Source organism: Protomyctophum bolini (assembly GCF_963924005.1).
Source record: "Protomyctophum bolini genome assembly, chromosome: 3".
Lineage (NCBI taxonomy): Eukaryota > Metazoa > Chordata > Actinopteri > Myctophiformes > Myctophidae > Protomyctophum > Protomyctophum bolini.
In genome coordinates, this window is record NC_137864.1 from 32257858 (window position 1) to 32280484 (window position 22627).

At 44.0% G+C, this 22627-nt stretch overlaps 1 protein-coding gene across 2 annotated transcripts in view; it reads right to left on the reverse strand.

Moving 5' to 3' along the window:
* Window positions 1-22627, reverse strand: part of LOC308312694 (phospholipid-transporting ATPase ABCA1-like) — a 58385-nt gene that overhangs the window by 3783 nt on the left and 31975 nt on the right. The window contains exons 12-47 of one of the 2 annotated variants that reach the window (XM_080759379.1): window positions 20673-20861; window positions 18618-18826; window positions 18313-18489; window positions 17793-18015; window positions 17421-17642; window positions 16952-17156; window positions 16678-16791; window positions 16055-16229; window positions 15615-15746; window positions 14990-15129; window positions 13723-13860; window positions 12966-13204; window positions 12570-12648; window positions 12234-12436; window positions 12097-12148; window positions 11861-11974; window positions 11360-11508; window positions 10788-10912; window positions 10284-10382; window positions 9695-9884; window positions 9371-9465; window positions 8763-8795; window positions 8552-8657; window positions 8149-8223; window positions 7859-8028; window positions 7507-7684; window positions 6884-6999; window positions 6246-6390; window positions 5601-5724; window positions 5200-5329; window positions 4266-4449; window positions 3623-3729; window positions 2069-2210; window positions 1499-1633; window positions 336-439; window positions 109-201 (exon numbers count right to left, since the gene is read on the reverse strand). In XM_080759379.1, the coding sequence (XP_080615505.1) occupies window positions 109-201; window positions 336-439; window positions 1499-1633; window positions 2069-2210; window positions 3623-3729; window positions 4266-4449; window positions 5200-5329; window positions 5601-5724; window positions 6246-6390; window positions 6884-6999; window positions 7507-7684; window positions 7859-8028; window positions 8149-8223; window positions 8552-8657; window positions 8763-8795; window positions 9371-9465; window positions 9695-9884; window positions 10284-10382; window positions 10788-10912; window positions 11360-11508; window positions 11861-11974; window positions 12097-12148; window positions 12234-12436; window positions 12570-12648; window positions 12966-13204; window positions 13723-13860; window positions 14990-15129; window positions 15615-15746; window positions 16055-16229; window positions 16678-16791; window positions 16952-17156; window positions 17421-17642; window positions 17793-18015; window positions 18313-18489; window positions 18618-18826; window positions 20673-20861 (5111 nt within the window). Of the gene's footprint in view, window positions 1-108; window positions 202-335; window positions 440-1498; window positions 1634-2068; window positions 2211-3622; window positions 3730-4265; window positions 4450-5199; window positions 5330-5600; window positions 5725-6245; window positions 6391-6883; window positions 7000-7506; window positions 7685-7858; window positions 8029-8148; window positions 8224-8551; window positions 8658-8762; window positions 8796-9370; window positions 9466-9694; window positions 9885-10283; window positions 10383-10787; window positions 10913-11359; window positions 11509-11851; window positions 11975-12096; window positions 12149-12233; window positions 12437-12569; window positions 12649-12965; window positions 13205-13722; window positions 13861-14989; window positions 15130-15614; window positions 15747-16054; window positions 16230-16677; window positions 16792-16951; window positions 17157-17420; window positions 17643-17792; window positions 18016-18312; window positions 18490-18617; window positions 18827-20672; window positions 20862-22627 lie in introns of both variants that reach the window. The other variant, XM_080759378.1, reaches the window with a different exon arrangement.

Sequence of the window (22627 nt, forward strand, 5' to 3'; positions counted from 1 at the left end):
GTTATTCTTCATTCACTGTAACGGAATGTCATGTGCAAGTCATGTTGGCAACAATGGCGTGAGTAGGCAGTGTGTTCGGAGTGCTCTCTCTCTCTCTCTCTCTCTCACCTGTTCTTGAGGTGCTGGACAGAACCCAGACAGCGGAACCTGCCGTTCACCATGATGGCCATCCTGGTACACAACGCCTCACACTCCTCCATACTGTGGGTTACATGTATATTATTAACACAAAGATGTTAACATCCTGGTACACACAACTCAAAAAATGACCTGTGAAGACATGAGTATCTCTAGTAGGCTTTCTTTCTCCACTAAATAGAAGCGATTGTGCTAACCTGTGAGAGGTCAGGACTACAGATCGTCCCTCTTTGATGATGCTGAGAATGGCGTTCCACAGGGCACGCCGCGCCTTGGGGTCCATCCCTGTCGTCGGCTCGTCCTGTCGACACAGAAGATACGTCTCAGCACAACACGACTGCACAGTGAGTCCTAACTCATTCTTAGTCATAGGGCTCCATATTGTGCCACCCTTATCCCTTATTATCCCTAAACGTATGTCATTTTGTACTATTTTGAAAATAATTTTAAAATAGTTCAACTAGATCTACATCTACACATTGTGAGCTTGTAGATGAGCCATTTGAACTATTTTAAAAGGTTTTTTTAAATAGTAAAAAATGGCAAATAAGTTTAGGGATGAGGGTTAAGGGGTTGCACAAGATATAGCCCTTTCTTTGTCTATGTTCTTATGATTTGCCACGTTTAGCAGACTCTTTTGTCCAGAGTTTCTCCCTGAGTAGTCGAAATGTGCAGTGGACAAAATAGCAGATCGTAATTAAGCAATAAGCCACGAGAGGTCTCAGGTTACCGGGTATTTTACACTGGCAGGGGGTGTAGGCTAGGGTCTTCTAACCTCCCAGCCAGTGTAAAATACCCGGTAAGCTGGGGCCTCGAGTGGCTTATTGCTTTTCTAAAACGGTTACAAACATATAGCAATATTAACCTAATAAAACTACTAAATTCACAAAAGTAGCTACGCTTTGCGCCACCAGAGTGAGCGAGCCAGAGCCACAACACTTCCTTGTTTTGCTCGGCAAGTAGCCTATGTGACGGGAGAATAGTGCTTGATGTATTTACGGGGTTGCCTGGAGCCACACAAGAGCCGGGCGGTGCTTAGACGCCCGCACGGCATGTGTTTGTAAAGCGATCAAGTGCTCCCCTTCCCCAGTTCAGCTACAAGGCTGCAGGATGATACAAAGTGATTGAAGGAGTGGGTTATCGGTGAAATTTACACCGGTCACGTGACAGTAACCAGCCAATCAGAATGAAGTATTGGGACTACCCGTTTTAGAAAAAGCAAATCTACAAGCTTGCATGGCCGTTCATAGCCTGCCGTGTTACGTGGTCAGATGGGTGGGCCGGCGGCCACGTGCATTTTCAGAGCATAGTTTGTTTTAATGATCAGTCAGAATGGCTTATGTAAATAAACGTTACTGACCAGGAACACTACAGGTGGTCCTCCTATCAGTGCCATGGCTGTGGATAGTTTCCTCATGTTGCCTCCGCTGTAGCTGCCTGCTGCCTTGTCCACATACTTCACCAGCCCCAGCTTACGTATACCCCAGTCTGCCACCTAGCGGAGAGGAGAGGAACAGGAGGTTAGTGGTGAAATATGTGGTTTTCTCACCTCCTTTGTCTTTTTTGAGTGGTGCAACCACTCTCTTACGGAGCTATGCGTGTGGGTGGCTGGCTGGGTGGGTGCGTCTGAGCACGAAAACAGCGTGGTTGTTTTTCACCACCTGTGCGCAACCTAACACACACACAAACATATTAACTGTATATATGGTGATTTCGGGTGTGCCAGTACAATACAGTGACAGTACAGTAGAGGGTTTCAGACGTGGGGCGGCTCGCCGGAATCGGGCCGGCGAGCCGCCCTGTGGGTCTGGAACTTCTGCCCCCACCCCCACATCACACGGGTGTGATTTTACCAATGTAGCCAATCTTTTTTCTTTCTGTGTGTGTGTGTGTGTGTGTGTGTGTGTGCATGAGTGCGCTTTTGACTGACCTCACAGACTTCTTTCTCAGGTACTCCTCTCAGGATGGCGTAGAACTCCAGATGCTCTCTACCAGTCAGCAGGTCATTGATGGCATCGAACTGGGGACAGTAGCCCATGTTCTGATGTACCTCATGTATCTCTGTAGTCACACTACACACACACACAGAGAGAGAGAGAGAGAGAGAGAGAGAGAGAGAGAGTGTAAGTTCTCTAGAATAGTGTTTCCCACATTATTTTGCCCGTGACCCAAAAGACAAATTAGATATTAGACATTCCACTTCATTACTTCTTAAACATTAGATTTCTTCGATTTTCTTTGATTTCTTCATGCAATTGAATATAATTTTCTTTGTAATTCATGAAAAAAAAAGTTGGCAATGTTTTTGGAAAATGTTTTGAAACAATAATAATTAAAAACAAAATGTAGTTACTTTGCCGCGCACTATGGGAAGAAGGAAATTGCGGGAGTTGACTCCACATGTAGTAACGGATGGGTTATTAGTTATTATTATGTGTCCTTATTAGTGTAGTGTAGTGTAGTCAACACGTTATGGCTCGTACACACTGCCCGGTATTTGCTCCGATTATGCTGTCGGGGAGCATTTTTGGCGCTGGCCGACAAAACCGCTGATCTGACGTTAAGCGGTGCCCAAAAGGTAGATCAGGATCTACCAGTATAGATCACAAAGGCTTTGTAACTACTGACAAAGAACAATGTTGATGTAACTAAGATTTGCTGAGTGAGCTATATTTTAAATACAGAGATTTAGAAGGAATAAGCAAAATCGTGAGGCGACAATTCCTCTCCTTCCTTGTTTCTCACTTTCTCTTCTCCTGCGGGAGATCAGATTCTGAGAGCTAGTGTGGGCCTATTAGAAGACAGGGCAGTGTTGCCAGGTTTGCGAATTGTAAGCGAGTTGTAGTGTGTGTAAGTAGCGTGGTTAAAGGCCTTGTTTCTGGGCCTGTTGGGGCAACAGCATAGGCAACAGTGGTTAGTGTTCCGTGTAGGGAAGCCTCGGGGTGTGGGTGATTGGGGCGATAGTGTTTGTAGTAAACAAATGCATTGCCGGCGTGAGTGTGGAAGGGAGGCATTTTTGGTGGCAGTGCAATGACTAGTGTTTGGCGGGTGGTGTGAGTATTGGCGTTCGGCGCGATAGGAGGAGATAGGTCCCGAACACTGCGAAGGTAAGTGTGTGACGTCACTGCCGTGTGAGTGTGTGTGGGTGTAGTGTGTAAGATGGTGTTGTGGGTGTTGCAATAGTGACGTAGCTGTTGTGGCTTTGGGTTTCTTGCCATGTGTTGGTTCTTGTAAGAATAGATAATAAAGGGACCCATACAAATGTGTCTGCGAACCACAAATGGGTCCTGACCCAGTGTTTGGGAAACCCGTAACATAGCACTAACACATTATTTTTTATAATGAATGTTTAGATTTCAAATTTAGTGTGCAAAAAGTGCAAAAGTGGATTGAGAGATTTTGAGTGGTTTTAACAAGTCCTTCTAATTCTAATATTTGGTTGATCACATGACTGTTATTGATGACTATGTTATTGATGACTTACCTCTTGCCATTCAGGTAAGCTTCTCCACTGGTGACCAGATTGTCTCCAGTCAGCATCTTGAAGGTGCTGGTCTTTCCCGCTCCGTTGACCCCCAGCAAGCCAAAGCACTAAAAGACAGATGATACATAGGTTTTAAGGAACGAGTCAATACTCATTTTAGTATAATGATGACACGTTACCGAAACTGTTCACTCCGATGCTCCAAGTTTTTACACTTACACCCTACCCTGGATTCGAAGCCAATAATCCCACGTGAGAGACCAAAATAACTTCTACCTCTCCTCAACAGGCAATCCCTGCTTGGACAGGGGTAATTATTGCACTTATCTTGCTAGGTGTAGTACTAGGTGTCCTACCTGACACCACACCAGGTGTAGTACTAGGTGTAGGACTAGGTGTCCTACCTGACACCACACCAGGTGTAGTACTAGGTGTAGGACTAGGTGTCCTACCTGACACCACACCAGGTGTAGTACTAGGTGTAGTACTAGGTGTTTGGAAGTAAATGGAAGTAGGGAGGCCACCTCCAACCACTGCAGTTATATTGTATACAGTTTCAATCATTCAAAATAACTTAGTTGAAATAATGTTAATAAATGGAGATACAGTACAGTCGGCATTCTGTGTGTTGCATGTGTCTCACCTCTCCTCGAGGAATTCCCACACACAGGCGGTCCACGGCGGGCTTCTGCTTTCGTTTGTAGACCTTGGTTAGCTCCCGGAGCTCCAGGATGTCGGACGGGCTTCCTCCGCTGAGGATCCTCTGTCTCTCCCTGGCCACGTCCTCATCCTCCTCTCCGATGGGCTTCAGGTGACTGCTGGATGACCTGGGGACACATGACACATGATTTAAGCCTTACACTGTCGTATGACGGTGTCTGAGTTGGTGTATGTGTATATCTGGGTCTGTGACTGTGTCTGTGACTATGTCTGTTATGGTGTCTGGCTTAAAGACCTGCTGCAGTGCGACATCACCATACAAACCATACTGATTTTTGCCTATAATGACATGAAAATACCCTTCAACCTCACAATGCCTCATGTTGCGAGTCTACTATTCTCATCGAATGTTAGCTCCAGAAAAGGGACGACAAAGCGTCGCACTCCCGCCCCTTTCAGAACGACCAGTGGCCCTCGAATAATTCCCCATTCATTTTCCTCATAGGCTCACACAATGTTTTGGGCCGATCAAATAATTAGTAAGAAGAAAAACAAAACAAAACGTGTTGTAACCTGCCTTTATTTTCTTCTTTCTAATTATTTGATCGGCCCAAAACATTGTGTCTTTAAATAAATACTTTTTGAAAAGCCTATGGGTAAAATTAATGGGGAATAATTTCCAGGGCCACTTGTCGTTCTGAAACGGGGCGGGACTGTGACTACTAACTATTCAGCCAGTTAGCATTTCACTTTAACCATAGTCATCAACCCACATATAGACATATTTATGCCTACATGTATTTTGCTGCTAGCGTGTATATAGATATTACAAGATGACAAGTGATTTGCAGCCACTGGGGGGTGTAAATGAAACCATTTTGAAGATGGACTGAAAAGTGTAAGAGGGCAGGGCCTACCTGGCCTTGATGCAGAAGCGGTATTGGATGAGGACGGTGATGGCGAAGAAGACAACTCCCTCCACGGCCATGGCAAACAGGTTCTTCCCCACCATGTCCCACGCCAGAGGAGAACGGAAGCGGTTCTCACCTGGAGAAGCACAATGAAGACATTTAAAACACACACAAAAAATATAATACAAAATAAATAAACATCTTTACACAAAGACCTAGAATAGATCAATCGATTGATCGATCAAGGTCTGTCTGTCTGTCTGTGATCAAAGAAGCACACAAAACAAATTCTCGTTTTACAGCCATAATGTGGGGAGTGGGACGTCGATGTAAATGCATGATCTACAGGACATTTCTGTGTCAGCTGTTCCGGGCGTGAGAGTGTAATCAATTCACGTTGCTCTTACCAAACCTCTCCAGAGCGTCGGCCATGGCCTGGTTCTTCACCATGTCAATCAACCCTCTGCCCAGACAGAAGTGTGGAAAGATGAGGAAGACGTTCTTCAGGATGTCGTTGAGACCTCCGACTTCCTGTAACACACAAACACAAAACCAGGAAGATTCAGCTAAACATTCCACTGATTTAAATTCATTACATAAAACCCGTAAGCAGCATTTTCGTAGCAAAGCTACTGATGCCATCGGAAATATTTGAGTGAGTAAAATTATCCACAATCAATTAAATTCCAAACTGTGGAATAAACTTTTTGTCACCTAATAGATCGCTATTTTATGCAGATATATCTTGGTCACTTATTTGCATGTTTTATTTCCTATATTTATTTTTGTCCTACATTTTTTATACCCATCTTGCACTTGCAAGTCTGCTAAATGTCACCCACCTTTTTAATTGTAAAACTGTGATGTGACAATAAAGACGATTCTGAAACTAGTGAAAATAACAGATCTACAACACACAACACGTCGCTTTGCGCCACATTGTGAGCTTGTGGATTGTAAATTGTATTGCAAATTGCTTGTAAATTGGTCTGTGACCCACAAATGGGTCTGGGAACCAGTGCTTTACACCACTGTTTGATAATGATGCTTACGTTGCTTCCAAACAGCTCCAGGACGAAGGTGGACACACTGCCATTGATCCCGATGAGGATGTTGACGCTGGTCAGAACCACGTAGGCTGTGCTGGGGATCTTAAAGAAGAATGAAGCTGGATACATCAGAGGCGTGATGGACCACCTGGATGAGACACAAAACAACATATAAAATTATACAGAAATAATACATAGAACGGATGTACAGTAGCACTTTTATGACCACTTCTCCTTCTTTCGGCGAATTCCCATCGCTACAGCGGGTCACCCTTTCATCTCCCATCAGGTTCTGTTTTCTGCATCTCCCTCGGTCACTACCTCCACCTGCATGACCTCTCCCATGCGTCTCAGTTGGGATCTTGTCTCTACTTGTCGCTGATATTTGTAAATTCTGCCAGCTCCGCCTCATGTCCTTTCCTCAGCGCCACAGTTTCCAAGTCGTGCAGTGTGTGTGTGTGTGTGTGTGTGTGTGTGTGTGTGTGTGTGTGTGTGTGTGTGTGTGTGTGTGTGTGTGTGTGCGTGTGTGTGTGTGTGTGTGTGTGTGTGTGTGTGTGTGTGTGTGTGTGTGTGTGTGTGTGTGTGTGTGTGTGTGTGTGTGTGTGTGTGTGTGTGTGTGTGTGCGCGTGTGTGTGTCTCACCCGTAGAGCAGAAGCAGCAGAGCTAGTACTGGGAGGTTGGTTGAGGAGACGTAGGCCTCTTGTTGGAAACACATGAAGATGATGATGACCAGGGTGGCTGGAACGATGTAGTTGCACTGAGGAGAGGAGAGAATACAGCACTTAAATCTACATGTCATGTGTTGTGAAACAGATGCGTCGGGTCCCATTTGTGGGTCGCAGACACATGCGTTCCTTTATGTTTTTGTTTACTACATTGTTTTTATTATTATTATTTCAAAACATTTTCAATTTAATTAAAAACAAATTTAATTAAATTTTCAAAATTGTCATGAAGAAATAAGTTAAGTTAAATCAAATAGAAAACTATTAAAAGATATTTTCACTAGTGGGGGTCCCGGGGAGACAAACATTTTCTCTTTTGTGTCCCAAGCTAAAACGTTTTAGAACCACTGTGATGAATAGTTAACTACTGTTAACCAAATGGACCCGTAATATGGGTCCATTTGGTTCCATTTGTACAATCTTAGAGTTATTAATAAACATGCGTCTTTGGAAAAAAGAGTTTGAAAATGACTGATCTAATGCCTTTCTGCTGTGTTGATATAAAGTCTAATTCCCGATTGCTCAGTCTATAGTCTCACCATGTCCCAGACAAAGGTGGCCACCCAGTAGAGTAAGGGCTGCACGCCGCTGATGAACTGCATGTGCTTGGCCTTGTTCACTCGCTCCTGGATGAGGAAGACCACGAAGCTGGCCGGGACGAATGACATGGCGAAGATCACACAGATGGACACCAGCACGTCCACCGACGTGGTCATACTGGGGGGAGAGAGAGAGATGGAGGAATGTGAGGAAATGTATAGCAACGATGCATGTACAATATTACAAATATACAAATATTTATTTTTGCCATGTAGCCATGCAAAAGGTTTCCCGGTTTGAATGTGTTAAGACCCCAGAAGAAGCCCTCCTTATCTCCTGGTTCGTACTCACAGTGCCACCTGAGACAGCTGCTCCTTGGTGAGATTTAGGGGGTGGTTGAACGCCGTGATGCCAAACTTGCTTGGGTCCTTGTCGCCGGGCAGACTGGCCCTCAGGATGCCGTTGTTCATGACGTTCAGGAAGGAGCCGATGCTGTGCCAGCCCTTGTTGTTAAACCAGATCTGAGGGGGAGAGGAAACGCCACATGAGGCAACCCGCGTTCACAGTGACTAAAAAAGACAAGACTCATTCGGACACTTTGTTGGTTGTGTGTGTGCGTATGTGTGTGCCTGCGTGCTAACCTTGACGTTGTTCTTAGTGTCCAATCCCTGGATGAAACTGGAAAGACTGCGGAAGAAGCGGTCGGCCGCTGTTCCCTACAGAGAAAGAAAGAGAGAGAGAGAGAGACAAAGGCAAAGAGGGAGACTTAACTCAACATTATACAGCAATATGCAGCATATAATCTAGATACTGTCAGCTGGTTTACACCTAGCAAATTTTAAACTACTAAACTAACTACTAAAAAAAACTACTAATAAACTAGTAATACTAAAACTTTAGTAGCTTTTTTTGTAGGCTAGCGAGTTAGCTGACCGACAGCTGTCTCTCTGATAGTTTATGAGGTTTCCCAGGGTGACGGTTACAAACAGGATGTTAAACGTTGTGTTATTGTTTACACTACAGAATTAAATGTCTGTAACGTACTCTCTCCAGACGGAAGCGTTTCCTCAGCTGAATGATGGCGTCATCGACATCGTCGCCATGGGGGAGGAACTGGGACCTCCTGGCACCCAATGAGAAACCACCGTATCTGCACGAAGGATCCTCATTTTAATATCAGCGGAGCGGTACAGATGGAAATAATACCAAGCATAATGAACAAGAAATTACTCGTAGATGTTGACTCAAAACGTACCTGAACTCGTTGACCCAAATCTTGTTCTTCAGACTGTGAGGGGAGAGGATCGATAATGTCATTTTAAAACGAGGAAAGAAAAAATGGTTTAACCTTTTAAATGCAACCAGGGTGCAGCCATTGATTATTCTCCAAGTTGTGATGCGACACGTGAGCTTGTAGATTAGTTTTCAATGTAATTTGTGAATGTTATACAATAAACAATACAATGTTATAAATATATACAAATGTTTGATAATTAAATTGATTAGTTTGATTAACTGTAACCCATTAAAACTCGAGGGCGATTCTACAAATACCTTCTAATCAGTAGTTCTCACACTTTTTTCAAAGATGTTCAAAAATAGAAGATGTACAAGCTCGAAGCTTGTATATCTGCTATTTCTGAAGAGCCAAAGCAAACATCTAAAATAGACACATATGCTTTACCGATTTCCATGGACTAATGCACAAGTAATAAACTTCTGCAGGAAATGTGCTGTATTGGATGATGTGTACTGATGCTTCGGAAATGTGACAATGACTGATTCTTAACAACTGAAAGGGTTGGACCTGAACCATGCACGTGTGATCATCACACCAGAGACAGCTAGTGAGACGATATGTACCTCTTCCCGATGATCTGAGCGTACGTTTTGACCAGGTAGTCAGAGATGTTTCTGCCCGTCAGGTTCTGCAGGGTGTCTGTCTTGGTGATATTCATCTACACACACACACACACACACACACACAAGCGCATACAGGACTTGAGTAAGCAGTCAAATATATGCATTTTGTGTGTTATTGACAAGGTGAACTAGCACCAATGTAATACCCGAGATTCGAACCCGGGGCTCCTGGGTTGGAGACCAAACAGGAGCAAGAGGGAATCCACCCATGGCTGGCAAAGATATTAAACGTATGTGTGTGTACGTGTGCCAGCCCATATATACCTGAGGGGGTGGCAGGCCTCCAGCTCCGGGTGGACACTCGGGTAACATCTTCTTGCGTCCGTCACAGCTGCACTCACACAGTGGGGAGGGGTTCTCCATGCTCCAGTTCCCATTGGTAAACATGTCCTGTACGCTCTGATGCACGGGCGGAACTGACCAATCATCTTCTACCGCTGTACAGGGTGCGTCACTGGAGGGACAGAGGGGGGGAAGAGAGTTTTCAAATAAAAGTAACAAAAGAATGAAGCAAGGCAAAGTAAATTTCCAATTTGTGTATAATCATAAATGTATTTTATTTGTCATTTGTTCAACCACTTGAACCCTAGCGTACCCCTATTCTGGCAGCACATAAGCCAGAAATCGCTGATGAACAAGATGCCTACTTTTACCAGGCTATAGAGCAGGGGTCTTCAACGTTTTTCAGCCCGAGGACCCCATTTTTGGCTAATGGGCCTCCCTCACACAAATATTTGGCGGACCTCCTGTAGTAACTCTGAGGACCCCTTAGGGGTCCCGGACCCCTGAGAGGGTTTAAGTGGTTAACAACAGTGCTGTGTGATTAGTTTTCTGTTGGCAGTAGATGACTCACGGTATGGGCTCTCCATCCATGCAGCGCGAACCAAAGCCTGGTTTATCAGTCAGAGCTCCCAGTAGCTTGTTGATGTGACTGTCCTCTGGGGCGTCATTACTGAAAGAAAAAAAACACATTCAGACATTATTATCTAGTGCAAAATGCACTTCATCATGAGTCATTTGTTAGTTACAGTGTAACAATAATGAATAACATTTTAACGTTAATGCTATGTGTGTAATTAAGGTTAAGATTTCCTTTGAGTGACAAACAAAAAAAGATGAGTAATAACAGAATGAGATCATCTAGGGACCCTCATGGTTCCTTGAGTGGGTTCTAAATGGTCTGGTTATACAGTTCTGTATAACTCTGAATCGTGAGGGCCCTTGAAAATAGCAGATGTACCCACAGCTTGAGCTCAAGCTTTTTAGGTATAGAATTTCTTTGATTTCTGTATTAATTTCTAACATCCTGTTGTTGTGACCTAGAGAATAAACAGAAAGTCTACAAATAGTTCCTCACCTGATGAAGGTGAACTGCTCTTCGTACATGCCAGGCTGCAGGGCTAAACTGGGGTACTTTCCAAACGGTGGCACGATCAGACTGAATACCAGAGCGATGCACACAAACACAGCTGGAAGAACGATCTGGAACACACAGACAGCAACAAATATAGTCTACATTATGATATGCTCCAATTTTTTTTTCAATATTGTCACGATTCGATTCTTAATTCTAATCATGGTGGCTTCTTGCAAGGGGGGAAACTTACTGTAAGCTGTTGTTGTAAACTTCTGCCCTCGTAATAGCAATTTGACTTTAGATTTTAAGGTCACAATTTCTAATCTATTTTCACACATTTTGATGATGGATCTGATTTCTATGGATTTTCCTCGACACACCTAATGTAGATATTATTAATAGTCATGTGTAACATATAAAACACTACCCATTCATGCATACACATCATACTCATCTCATACAAATGAAGCCCTAAAGAAACAGGGCTGTTTCTGACCAGGTGGTGTACTATCAGGTAGTACTGCGAGGGTGCAGGATCACAAAGTTGCAGAAGAAGCACAAAGTGTTTGTACCTGAGCAAAGAAGCCCTTCCTGGATCGTCGCGCGTAGAGGAACCGTTTCCAGAGGAGAGCCACAAACTGCTGCCTCTTCAGACTCCATCCTTTGACCTGGTAGGAACCTTTACCGTCAGCTCCGCCCAGCCAGTCTGTCTCACGGGATTCTGCACGGATGGAGACAGCAGGACGTCAGCTCACAGCACGCAGTGTCAACATTAATGACGTTCAGATATTAAGTAGACAACATTAAGGTGGGTAAACAATGTTGGTTGTCTAAGTACGGTTCCATTAACACGCTGGCTGTTTTTTCTTCTTTTTTTGTCAAAATGACTGATTTCACATTTAATTTCATGCTGAGAATAGCCGATCTGCAAGCTCACAACACGTCGCAGGGCGACGTGCTGTGAGACACTGGCACAAATCTTAAAATCTTACAGCTATGTGGTAAGCGTGTTTTTTGCTACGTTAAGACACATGCACCGCTGGGCATATGCTGTGCTGATCTACCTGGGTCACCTTCAGAGTCGTTGAAACCTTCCAAGTTGTCGTCCTCGGTGAAGGGCTTCAGGCAGCTCTGGTGGTCCCCAAACGCATGGCGACGTCGGCGGGTCCTTGTGGGCACCACGCCATCTGCAAGTTGGAAGGAGGTATATTTGTTTGATGTCCTTACTGTAATAATTTGTGTCACTTATTTGAACATAAATTATGTGGGTAGACCTTTATCATATTTTAGCGTCGTCAGTAAGTCTCACCTGAGAGCTCCGCTGCGTCCACGCCACTGTCCTCAGCAACTTTCAGGAAAATCTGCAGAGACACGTGAACAGAGATTAGATTCAAGACGATTTAAACCTATCTGATGAAAACAAGCGTAAGTAAACGGTGAGCCGACCTCCTCCAGGGTGGTGTCAGAGATGCCGTAGCTGGATATTCCCAGGTCGGTGAGTCGGTCGTCCATCTCGTGGAAGAGCTCGACGAAGGCTCCGTCTTTGGCCGACTGGTAAGGCAGCACGTAGGTGAGCTCGTGACCCAGGTCCTCCACCAGGCGGGCCTCCGGCACGTGCTTGAAGATCACGCCGGAGATGAGCGACACGTCTGCAACAAAGAACCAAGAACATCATCATGATCAGAATCCTCACAGTCTCTTTGTTGTGTTTCATTACGTTGATATTTTCTGTAAGGTTTAATAATTGAGTGTAATAATAATCCTTTAAACATTTTGTCTTACCGATGGTGGTGGTCTCACTTTCCGGTTCACTGCCCAGACCTGCATCAGAGCTGACGCTGCTCTCGGAGACACTGTCATCCTGAAAAATAAACAATAATAATACATATAAAGATTATGTGGATTTTATTACACATATATATATATATATATATATAAGAGAAACGTGCAGAAAACATCTTGGTTTGGGAAGCTTTTATACACAGGTGAAAACTTGAAATGGGACAGTCTGCATAATGAGTACTTTTGATACTTAAATACATTTTGATTTTTGAATTCTAGACTTTTACTCGTAACGGAGTATTTACATTGCACTATTGATACCCAAGTAAAACATTTGAGTACTTTTTCACCACTGGATGGGGGGGTGCTTCTTCTCAAGCTGTCTCATGTATATACCTTTTCTCCCGACGGCAGCTTCTTGCTGTAGGAGGCGGTGCTGGCGGAGTTCCTGCAGGAGTGCAGCGACAGGTCGTAGTCCCTCTTCACCAGCGTGAGGTAGTAGCCCGTGCCCAGCTGGGTCTTCAGGAAGAGCGAGGAGCCCACGCAGCACAGCTTGCCGTGGGAGATGATGGCGATGCGGTCGCCCAGGATGTCCGCCTCGTCCATGTGGTGCGTGGACAGGATGATGGTACGACCTGAGGGCGAACGAAGGACGGACAGTGAACCAAAGTACATTTTAATTTGAGTTACTGTTATTTAAACCCATTGAATTAATGCCTTCTAAATTCAGTAGTTCTCACACTTTGGGGATTTTTGCCAAACAACGTAAAAGAATTGTAGATTGTAGACATATGTTTTGAAAAATCATGAACATTTGTGCAAGTGCTTGAATATATATACTTTTTCTTCAAAGAAAACATTTAGCGTTTGCTTCTGGGGGTCCTTCTTGGACTAAATATTTTGAGATGAGGGTCCATTGCCAAATACATATAATTTGGGCGGTCTTTGACGTGAAAAATGTGAGCACCACTGACAGACTAGAAATGTTTTCAGAAAACTGTTCGGATTTAGAAGAGATTCTTAATCTCAATTCTTAATGGGTTAATGTTATCCAAAAAGTCAGTGTTTTACCAATTATTTGGGGGCCCACTTCCTCATGGCCCACATGTTGCAAAATTGCTATATTAATTCTGTCTATTCCAGCTGTGTTTACCTTGTCTGTATTTGAGCAGCAGGTCCCAGATGCCCCTGCGTGAGTACGGGTCGACCCCCGCTGTAGGTTCGTCCAGGATCACCACCTTTGACCCCCCAACAAAGGCCAAAGCCACTGACAGCTTCCTCTGCATGCCTCCTAAAAAACACAACAACAAACGGTCACCCCGTTTTTCAAACGCTTCACCTGTCTGTGTACATGGAGCTTATCACAACACGTGGAAAACATCCAGAGACTGAGGACAAAACAGACCATTTCCTTTTTATTTTTTTAAAATACATTTTCAGTTTAGGTTTTGAGGCTACCAAGTGGTTAAGATTTATAAATAATTATTTTTCTTTTTTGTGATAAAGTTTTTTATTTGATTTTTTGTTAAAAGAAAGAAAGAAAAGGGGTTTCTTTCCCCCACCCCACCCTCCCACCCCACAGGTTGAACAGCGAAACAGATACAGGGTTATAATACATCAAAAGATAAATAATCATAATAATAATAATAAATAAGGCGAGACAGATATTTTACAATTGGAAAAATCAAATTAAAAAGGAGAAAATAACAGTTATCAGAGACGTTGGCATGTTTTAAGTTTTTCTAGTGCTGTGGATAAGACATCAAGTGTGTTTTCTTGTGCCCCATTGGATCGAGCTATAGAGAGCTCCAGAGAGATCATGTCCATTAGTGAGAGGATCCATTGTGAGGTCTCAAGTTTATGGGGAGGTTTCCATCTTAGGACGAGCAGTTTTTTTGCAGCTGTCAGCCCTAAGAGCAGGAGTCTTCTACGTGGCATTGTCAATGTCAACCCAATCGCTGAATCATCATTCAACAAGAAAATATTAGGCAAGAGGGGAATTCTAGTCCCCATTACCTCAGATAGTACTTCTGAAACTCTAGACCATCTAGACACTCCCACATCATGTGCATGTATGTCCCCAGTTTGTTATTGTTGCATAGGGTGTTGCAAAGATTTATAAATACATTATTATGTCGGTTCGTTGATATACTGTATAATGAGAAGAGAAGAAAAATATATATAAATCTGCTTCTGGATTATTCAATTAACCTACATAAACCAGATAAAATCGGTTATTGGTTCTAAATATCGGTTAATTGCCCAGCGCTACACTAAATTATCCACCATTTACATTCCTCACAATGTCATGCAAAAAGTCCACTTACAGGAGGTTCCATAATCAGTGATAGTTAACGTGCAGCAGATCTAATCGGGACACTACTAGAGGCAGAAGGATTGGTTTTAAGGCCAAGGCTCACCTGACAGGGTGTTGGAGCGGCAGTTCCTCTTGTGAGGCAGTCCGATGTCGCTGATAATCTGTTCCATCTCGGCTTTTACCTTCTCCTCTGACAGACCCTTGAGCCGAGCGTAGAACCAGATGTGTTCCTCCACGGTCAGCCTGAGGTAGTGGAGAGCACCAAGACATGGTACAATCAGTCAGTCAGTGCATATACGTACTTGATTTATAAAGACAGAGGACACGGTCAACAATTCTGGCGTGAGATTGGGTAATCTGTTACAGATTGGGGGTCCTTGACATTTACAAAGCTTGAGAATCAACCTTTTCAATTTCAAGGATCGCCATTAGGTCCACAAGGGACACCAATCTAAGCATTCATGTGGTTCCTACCAGAGGTGGGACAAAGTCCCTATGTTGCAAGTCCAAGTCGAGTCTCAAGTCTTTGCTCTCAAGTCAAGTCAAGTCTCAAGTCTTTAGACTTGCTTGATCAAATCAAAAATAGACTTGGACTTGCTTGGGACTTGAATGCCAAAGTCATCAAAATCGGGACTCGAGTCCAAGTCGAGTCTCGAGTCCAAGTCCCCACCTCTGGTTCCTACTGTAGCTATCAATAATTGAGCTGGGGACCCTTTGGGGACACGTACATGCTGAAGAGGACATTGTGCTGCGGACAGACACCCAGGTTCTGTCTGATGGCGCTGAGCTCCGTGCGGATGTCTTTACCCAAGATGTACGCCGTGCCAGAGGTGGGCGGGAACAGCCCTGTCAGGATCGACCTATCAGGAGACAAGGAGAGAAGCAATAGCCAATTAGCAAGACAATAAGGAAAAACGAACACACTTAACTTTCACCATCACAATATTTCAAGAGCGCATCGCAACGTTTGTGCTATACGACAATGTAAGTATAGGCATTCATTTATGGGAAAAAATAAATAATAATAATGTTGTTTTTACCATTAGTAATTGTACAGTGTGTACCGGTATATATCTTACATAGTGGTGGTCTTGGTACAGTAACTGTACATATATATCTTACATAGTGGTGGTCTTGGTACAGTAACTGTACAGTGTATATATCTTACATAGTGGTGGTCTTGCCAGCTCCGTTGTGTCCTAAGAAGGAGGTGATCTGGCCCTCGTAGAAGCCCAGGCTCAGTCCATCCACCGCCAGCTTGTTCCCGTGGCTGTACACCTTCACCAGGTTCTTGATGTACACGCCTGGCTCGATGTGGGACGGCTCCTCTTCGATGCACACCGCTATGTACGCAACAACACAGGCAACATCTTAGGAACGACGACGCAATTTAAACACATCAAGAAGAGATACTGTACATAAAACAGTGGTAATGGCCTTGCTTTGCTATATGGAGTTTATTTCCTTCCCAGTGTTTTGGCGGTTGAACCCTGGATCGATCAGTAGAGTATCCCTTCCTGCTACACCTTCTGCCTCGATTGATGCTAGCGATTGACCAACATATGGCTACAATGCAGACATATCTTGGTCACTCACTCTCATGTGTTTTCTTGACCACAATGTTAAGAATGCATCTTAGATAGTATAGTATAGTTTCAATGCACATATTGCTATTTGACTTATGCTAGATTCTTGGTTTACATGGAATCCTAGTTTCTTGAGGCACCATATGATTACCTTGCTTATTCTATGTCACTCTAAAATGCCTAAATTGTAATTGTAATGTCGTACCATCAGCGTTTCCCTGCTTTCCAGCAGAAGATGAGAGGTTCTTATTGCACTCCTCTCCACACCAGTAGGTTTTGGTGAAGGGGAAGTACCAGGCTCTGGGAATCCCGTACATACCTGGTTTTAGAAACAGTAAACATCGGTAAACACGTCTGACCAATCACCACCAACAGCATACAGCTATTACAGCATAGACATGAAATAACCACAACAACAGGCAGTATGCCCAATAGACTTTCAATTGCAATCATGTGGTATTGTGATGGCCGTGACATACCAGGGAACACGGCCTCGATGTACCAGGTCATGACGGCGTACAGGAAGGCGTCGAACAACATGAGGCAGATGGAGGTGGTCAGGTTGTAGCTGTCAGCCTCCATGGGACTGGCCAGCAGGTTGGACCACTGGATGCCCACGCCCTGTTCCTCGAACAGGGCAAAGTACTCGCAGCCGAAGCCGAACGCCACGGGGGACAGCAGGCTCTGAGAGAGAGTATACGACGAGGGACGAGATCAGTTACACTACTCCTTTTGGGGTATTATACCCATTCAGCTATGGCCAGGAATTCTAAAATATAAGAAACGTATCTATTCAGACCCGGGTCTGTGAAAGGGAAATATCATTAAAAGTCTCTTGCACACCTGAATAAAATCCTTCTGACATGGGTGGATTAGAAGACGACGTGTACAGTACTTACAGTAGCAGATCGTCCATTTAAAAATAATATTAAAAAGGTGTGCACTCACCACCACCAGCTTGGCGCCAAAGCCAATGTAGTCCTGCCAGGCCACACAGAGCACGTAGGGCAGGTAGAGGGTGAAGTAGATGATGCCGCCGCACGCTGCCGCCAGGTTGGCGCGTGAGAACAGCGTGCTGATGAGGAAGCACTGCATGATGGTCACGACGGCGAAGGAGCTCAGGAACAGAAACACTACGCCGGGGTCACTGTATGGCAGCAGGTTACCCATCTGAGAGAGAGAGGAGAAGAGGAGAGCAGTGGAGAGGCTTTTTTTAATTATTTAATGTCTAAGGTATATTAATGACATAGTTCAATGTTGAAAATGTGTGGTATTCCCCTTTAAGTACAATTTTGAGGCACGTGCGTGCGCGCCACCCACCTTCAGGATGACGACCAGCAGGGCGGCGCTGATGAGCAGCGGGATGAGGCTGCTAATGAACCAGCTGAGCCACAGCGTGCCGTTGTTCAGCCCCATGATCCTCATGGTCTCCTTGAGGCGCGCCTCCTTCTCGTACACCACGCCCTTGATGATGATGGCCACCGAGTACATCCACGCCAGCGTCATGAACAGAGGCATGGACCGCGACATTATACGCAGGAAACTACAGGATAGATAGATAGATAGATAGATAGATAGATAGATAGATAGATAGATAGATAGATAGATAGATAGATAGATAGATAGAGACGGCAAGTTTAAATATTTGTTTGTATCTATAGACAGTCCATCATCCATCCGCAAAAAAACCCCCAGTTTTAGACCAATTATAGTCCATTTTTAGCACAACGTCAAATAGCCGACTATTGCTCAGTGGGTTCCCAGATTGGGATCCCTCCCTGGACACCTCACTTTGAGAAGCACCGGTCAAAAACTTTCAGGTCAGTGGTGGTGGTCTTACATGTCGTCCACGTAGCAGGGGTATGGCATCTGCTGGATGTAGACCCCCGTCTTCTCCTTGCTGCCGGTGACGGCCCTGATGATGCCCTGCTCGATGACGTCCTGCAGGTAGGAGAAACCTCCCCAGATGTAACGCAGGTCCTCGAAGGGGTCCGCCCTGGGACCGGGATCCCAGTACCTATACAACACACACACGCAAGCACAAAAAACATTGTTTTGTTTCTCTCTCTGCCCCCCCACCCCCTTATTATCTTTCCTCAGTAGGTGTTCCCGCATAATTTCCGGGTATGATGATGATGTCCGTACCCGTCCTTAATCTTGTTGGTCCTCTCCACGTTATCGATGTCCATGCGGATCTTGTAGTTGACATGGGGAGGCAGCTCGGTGCCGTCGCTGTGGGTGATGTCAGGAAACACGATGCCAGCCCAGAACTTCTGGTTGTGGAGGAGACCCATGGACTTGTTGACCAGTCGCTCCTCATTGGCCACAGGTTCCAATTTGTCTAGGTTCACACACTGAGAATGAGAGAGAGAGAGAGAGAATAAAAAATAAGTATTTAGGAACTTTGACCAAATTGCCTAACCGCTCTGTGACCTAAGAAAAGTTGTACTTGTTTATTTTGGGTGGAAAAGAAAACTTCTGTGAACTAATTACACACACTACTGTGAAAGGGCTTGAGCATGTCAGGCGCTCTTAAGGTTTTCCAGTCTGTGTACGTTCTGGCAGTTGGATTTTGCTTTTAAAACCACAAAGCAAATCGGTCGTTTCGCCCCGATTCTTCATGTTTACACATTAGTCCCTCTACTAAGCCGTCTTCAATAGACATTAGTCTTGTCTTGTGCTGCATCCATAAATGTTGAGAGAATGCTGGAAGGCACTTTCCAGGAATCCCTAATACTCCATGCATGACATTCTCCCTACGTGAAGTGAAGTCACTGGACCACTTTCCAGTGTGTTTCACGAGAGTACTTTACGTTTTTACGCTGTGACATCTGTTCAATCAGTAGGTTAACGGGTGGTATTCACGAGGAATGTCATGACCTTCTTGTCAGGTTCAAAGCTGCAATGTCAGTGAACTTAAGTCTTAAGAGCTTAAATTCTCCTTTTATGTGTAATAGAGCGCCGCAGTCCCGCCCCCTCGAGCGACCCAGAAAATAATTCCCTGTTCATTTTCCTCATAGACTTTTCAAAAAGTATTTATTTAAAGACGTTACGCTGCGGACAAAGCCAACTCGAGTTGTGACACATCATGACAATAAACACGATGTTTTGGGCCAAACAAAGAATTAGAAAGAAAAAAAACACTTTTTTTGTTCTTTGTAATTATTTGTTTGGTCCAAAATATTTGTTATATATATATATGTTTGTTGTCATGATTTGTCTCAACTCGAGTTGGCTTTGTACGACGCTTATAAGGTCGTACAGGACTTTTTTAAATGTCTATGGGAAAAATGCACTGGGAATTATTTCCTGGGCGTCGTCTGGGGGGGGGGCGGGACTGCGACACTCTATAATAAATAGTGGGGCCCAGAAGAAGAGAACCAAGCAATAAGGTCAATGACCTGGATCAAAACGCATGGTGTTCATTTGTTTAAAGTCGACATGCATTGGACATTTGGCCTTTATGCGAGTATGCTCATTGAATAGACAAACTGCTAAATTGAACATTGATTAACCACTCAAACCCAGGTTCTGTTGGTTCAGCTTCAATCTCCCTCTACAGCAGTGTTTTGACACCTCTGTCAGGATGTTGTCATCTATAACACACTGACCCCATTCAGGCACAAAGACGGCGGACACAGAACCCTTTCAGGCACATTTCAAGAAGCTAAGCGATTGAAGATTTGATTTCAAGGCTTTTAATAGCCTTGACGGCACTGTAGCATCCTGGCACAGATTGCAGAGTGAGTAATGGCTGTGATTTTCACAAAGGGAAATGGTCTAAGATCTGGAGTAACGCGTCTGTCTGACTGCCCTGGAAACAAGGACGTTATAACATAATTACACATTTTTCCACAGAGGCAGACGCTCATGTGAAAAGTATTATGTTTTTCATTTTATTTGAGGGTTACATTTGTTTGGGTCCGTTATGCGCTTTGCGTGAGCTATGGCTACAGCTTTCAATGAACAGTTCTGAAAATGCAACACTTCTTGCAACAATTCAGGATTAGTTTTTACACTATTTGAAATATATATTTGAAAATACTTGTGGTGTTCATCCTGTATGCTTCAAAACATGCACACAGGCACGCACACATTTGAATTACCATGACTTGAGGAGGACATTTTACAATGTTTTGCCATTTTTAACAAGCTGATCTACACACACACACACACACACACACACACACAGCAACACACCTCCATGAAGCGTGAGATGGTCATGATGGCCTGGTCGGTCTCGTTGAACACCTCTCTCCAGGTGTAGGCTCCTACGCGGATGTCCTCGGAGGCCTTGGACAGGAAGCCTTGGATGTCCTCCACACTCCAGTCCGTCCCGCTGAGCTGGGCCCGCAGGAACGCAGCGCTGGCGTTGTTCTGGAGCAGCGTCTGAGAACACACCACGGATCATTTGAGTCAATGCAGTAGGAGTAGTAGTAACCCAACCATTTAAATCCTCAAAGCATTGGCCGATCTACAAGCTCACAACGTTGTAGATCTTTTATTTTATATATTCTAATGCATGTAAATCTTGAAAATTTACGTTCCAAGTATTACAAAAAGGCAGCAACTTGTACGTTTTTATTTTATTTTATTTAAAACAAAAATTACTTTTGCTGACAGTTATTATCCCAAGTTGCTCACTGGCCACTGGGTGGCAGTGGTGTCTATGTGCTTCACAGAGGGAAGCTAGAGTTGATGCAGACAAAAAGCCTGGAAGGACTGGAAACTCTGGGGAAAGCTTTGTTACATAACAGACGGTGGCCCCTTCTTATCCATTTGTATCCACTTACTTACTTTTGTAAGTACCTTAGAATGCAATGACTGCACATTTTAGTATGTGTGGCCCCAGAGGATACCTACCTTCCACAGTGTGTTCTGCTTTGATTGATTATTGGATGGATGGATGGATGGATGGATTGATTGATCAAATACTTTAATAGATGAAAATGTATAACACACTTGGGCTAAAGGGATAACACAAAAAAGTGTTATCCTTGCGACGCGTCGTGATATTACCGTATTTTAAAGATTTCTGGAAAATACCTCCAAAATGTATACAGGAATGCATTGATGAGAAAATGCACTTTTTAATTTTGATTTTATTTTTTACATTTTATTTTTACATTTTTTTAGTTAAAAGCTACTACTTCATTAATATATTGTTGATTAATATCTTTTAGACCCAAGTACACTAGGGTTGAGTACTTTGTGTTCCCCACTGCCCTCTGAGAGTGGTCACACTGTACACATACACAGACATCTATTCTCTCTCCTCCTCTCTGTTGTGGCTTGGGGGGGGGGGGGGGGGGATAAATGAGGTCAAATCTTATTTGGCTTCAAAGGGCAGGCATTATCATTGAAATGATTGTCAGTCCTCCACATGTCGCTGTAATCAAATCAAGACGGATTATTGGTTGCTTCAAAGACCTTCTGTCAGCCTATTAGAACATTAATTCCGTCTGCTTCCCATATCACTTCTGTCTGTCTGTCTACCCAAAAAAGTATCACTGATCGATTAGTAATTAACTGATCTGACGGACAAAGTCAGAGTGTCAAGCTGTAACTCAATACTTCTCTCTCCTCCACATTAGTCCATCACTCTTTCCAGGAAAACATCAAAGTATTGACTGCTACCAGCGTGTACAACCCTGGATAACAACTATCCTCCATTTCCATGCCCCATCAGACAAGTAAATTATACTTTAGTCACGTTGACGACACGCAGATTACTATCTTCACATGCCCATATAGTCAGACTGCAACAGCCTATGGCATTTGTGTGTGTGTGTGTGTGTGTGTGTGTGTGTGTGTGTGTGTAGGGGGGGCTTTTGGGGGCATGTGAGGGGTGTGCATGCGTGCGCCTTTGAAATCTTTCTTTTGGGCAGTAGAGACAGGAAACATTTTTTTTGTATTCTGTCATATGTTCAGAATAAGTAGCGAAAAGAGCCAATCTACAAGCTTGTGACTTGATGTAAAATATCTAGATTGGATCCATTGGAATACAGTTCATTCATTCCCGAAAACAAAAATATGGTCTGAGCCACCAGGCATTATGTGTCATAACTGAGCATTTTATCACCGTCAGCTACCCAGAGTCAACGACTGCAGGGTCTTCTGCGTGCCAACAGACAATTATGTCTGACATGCGGCGG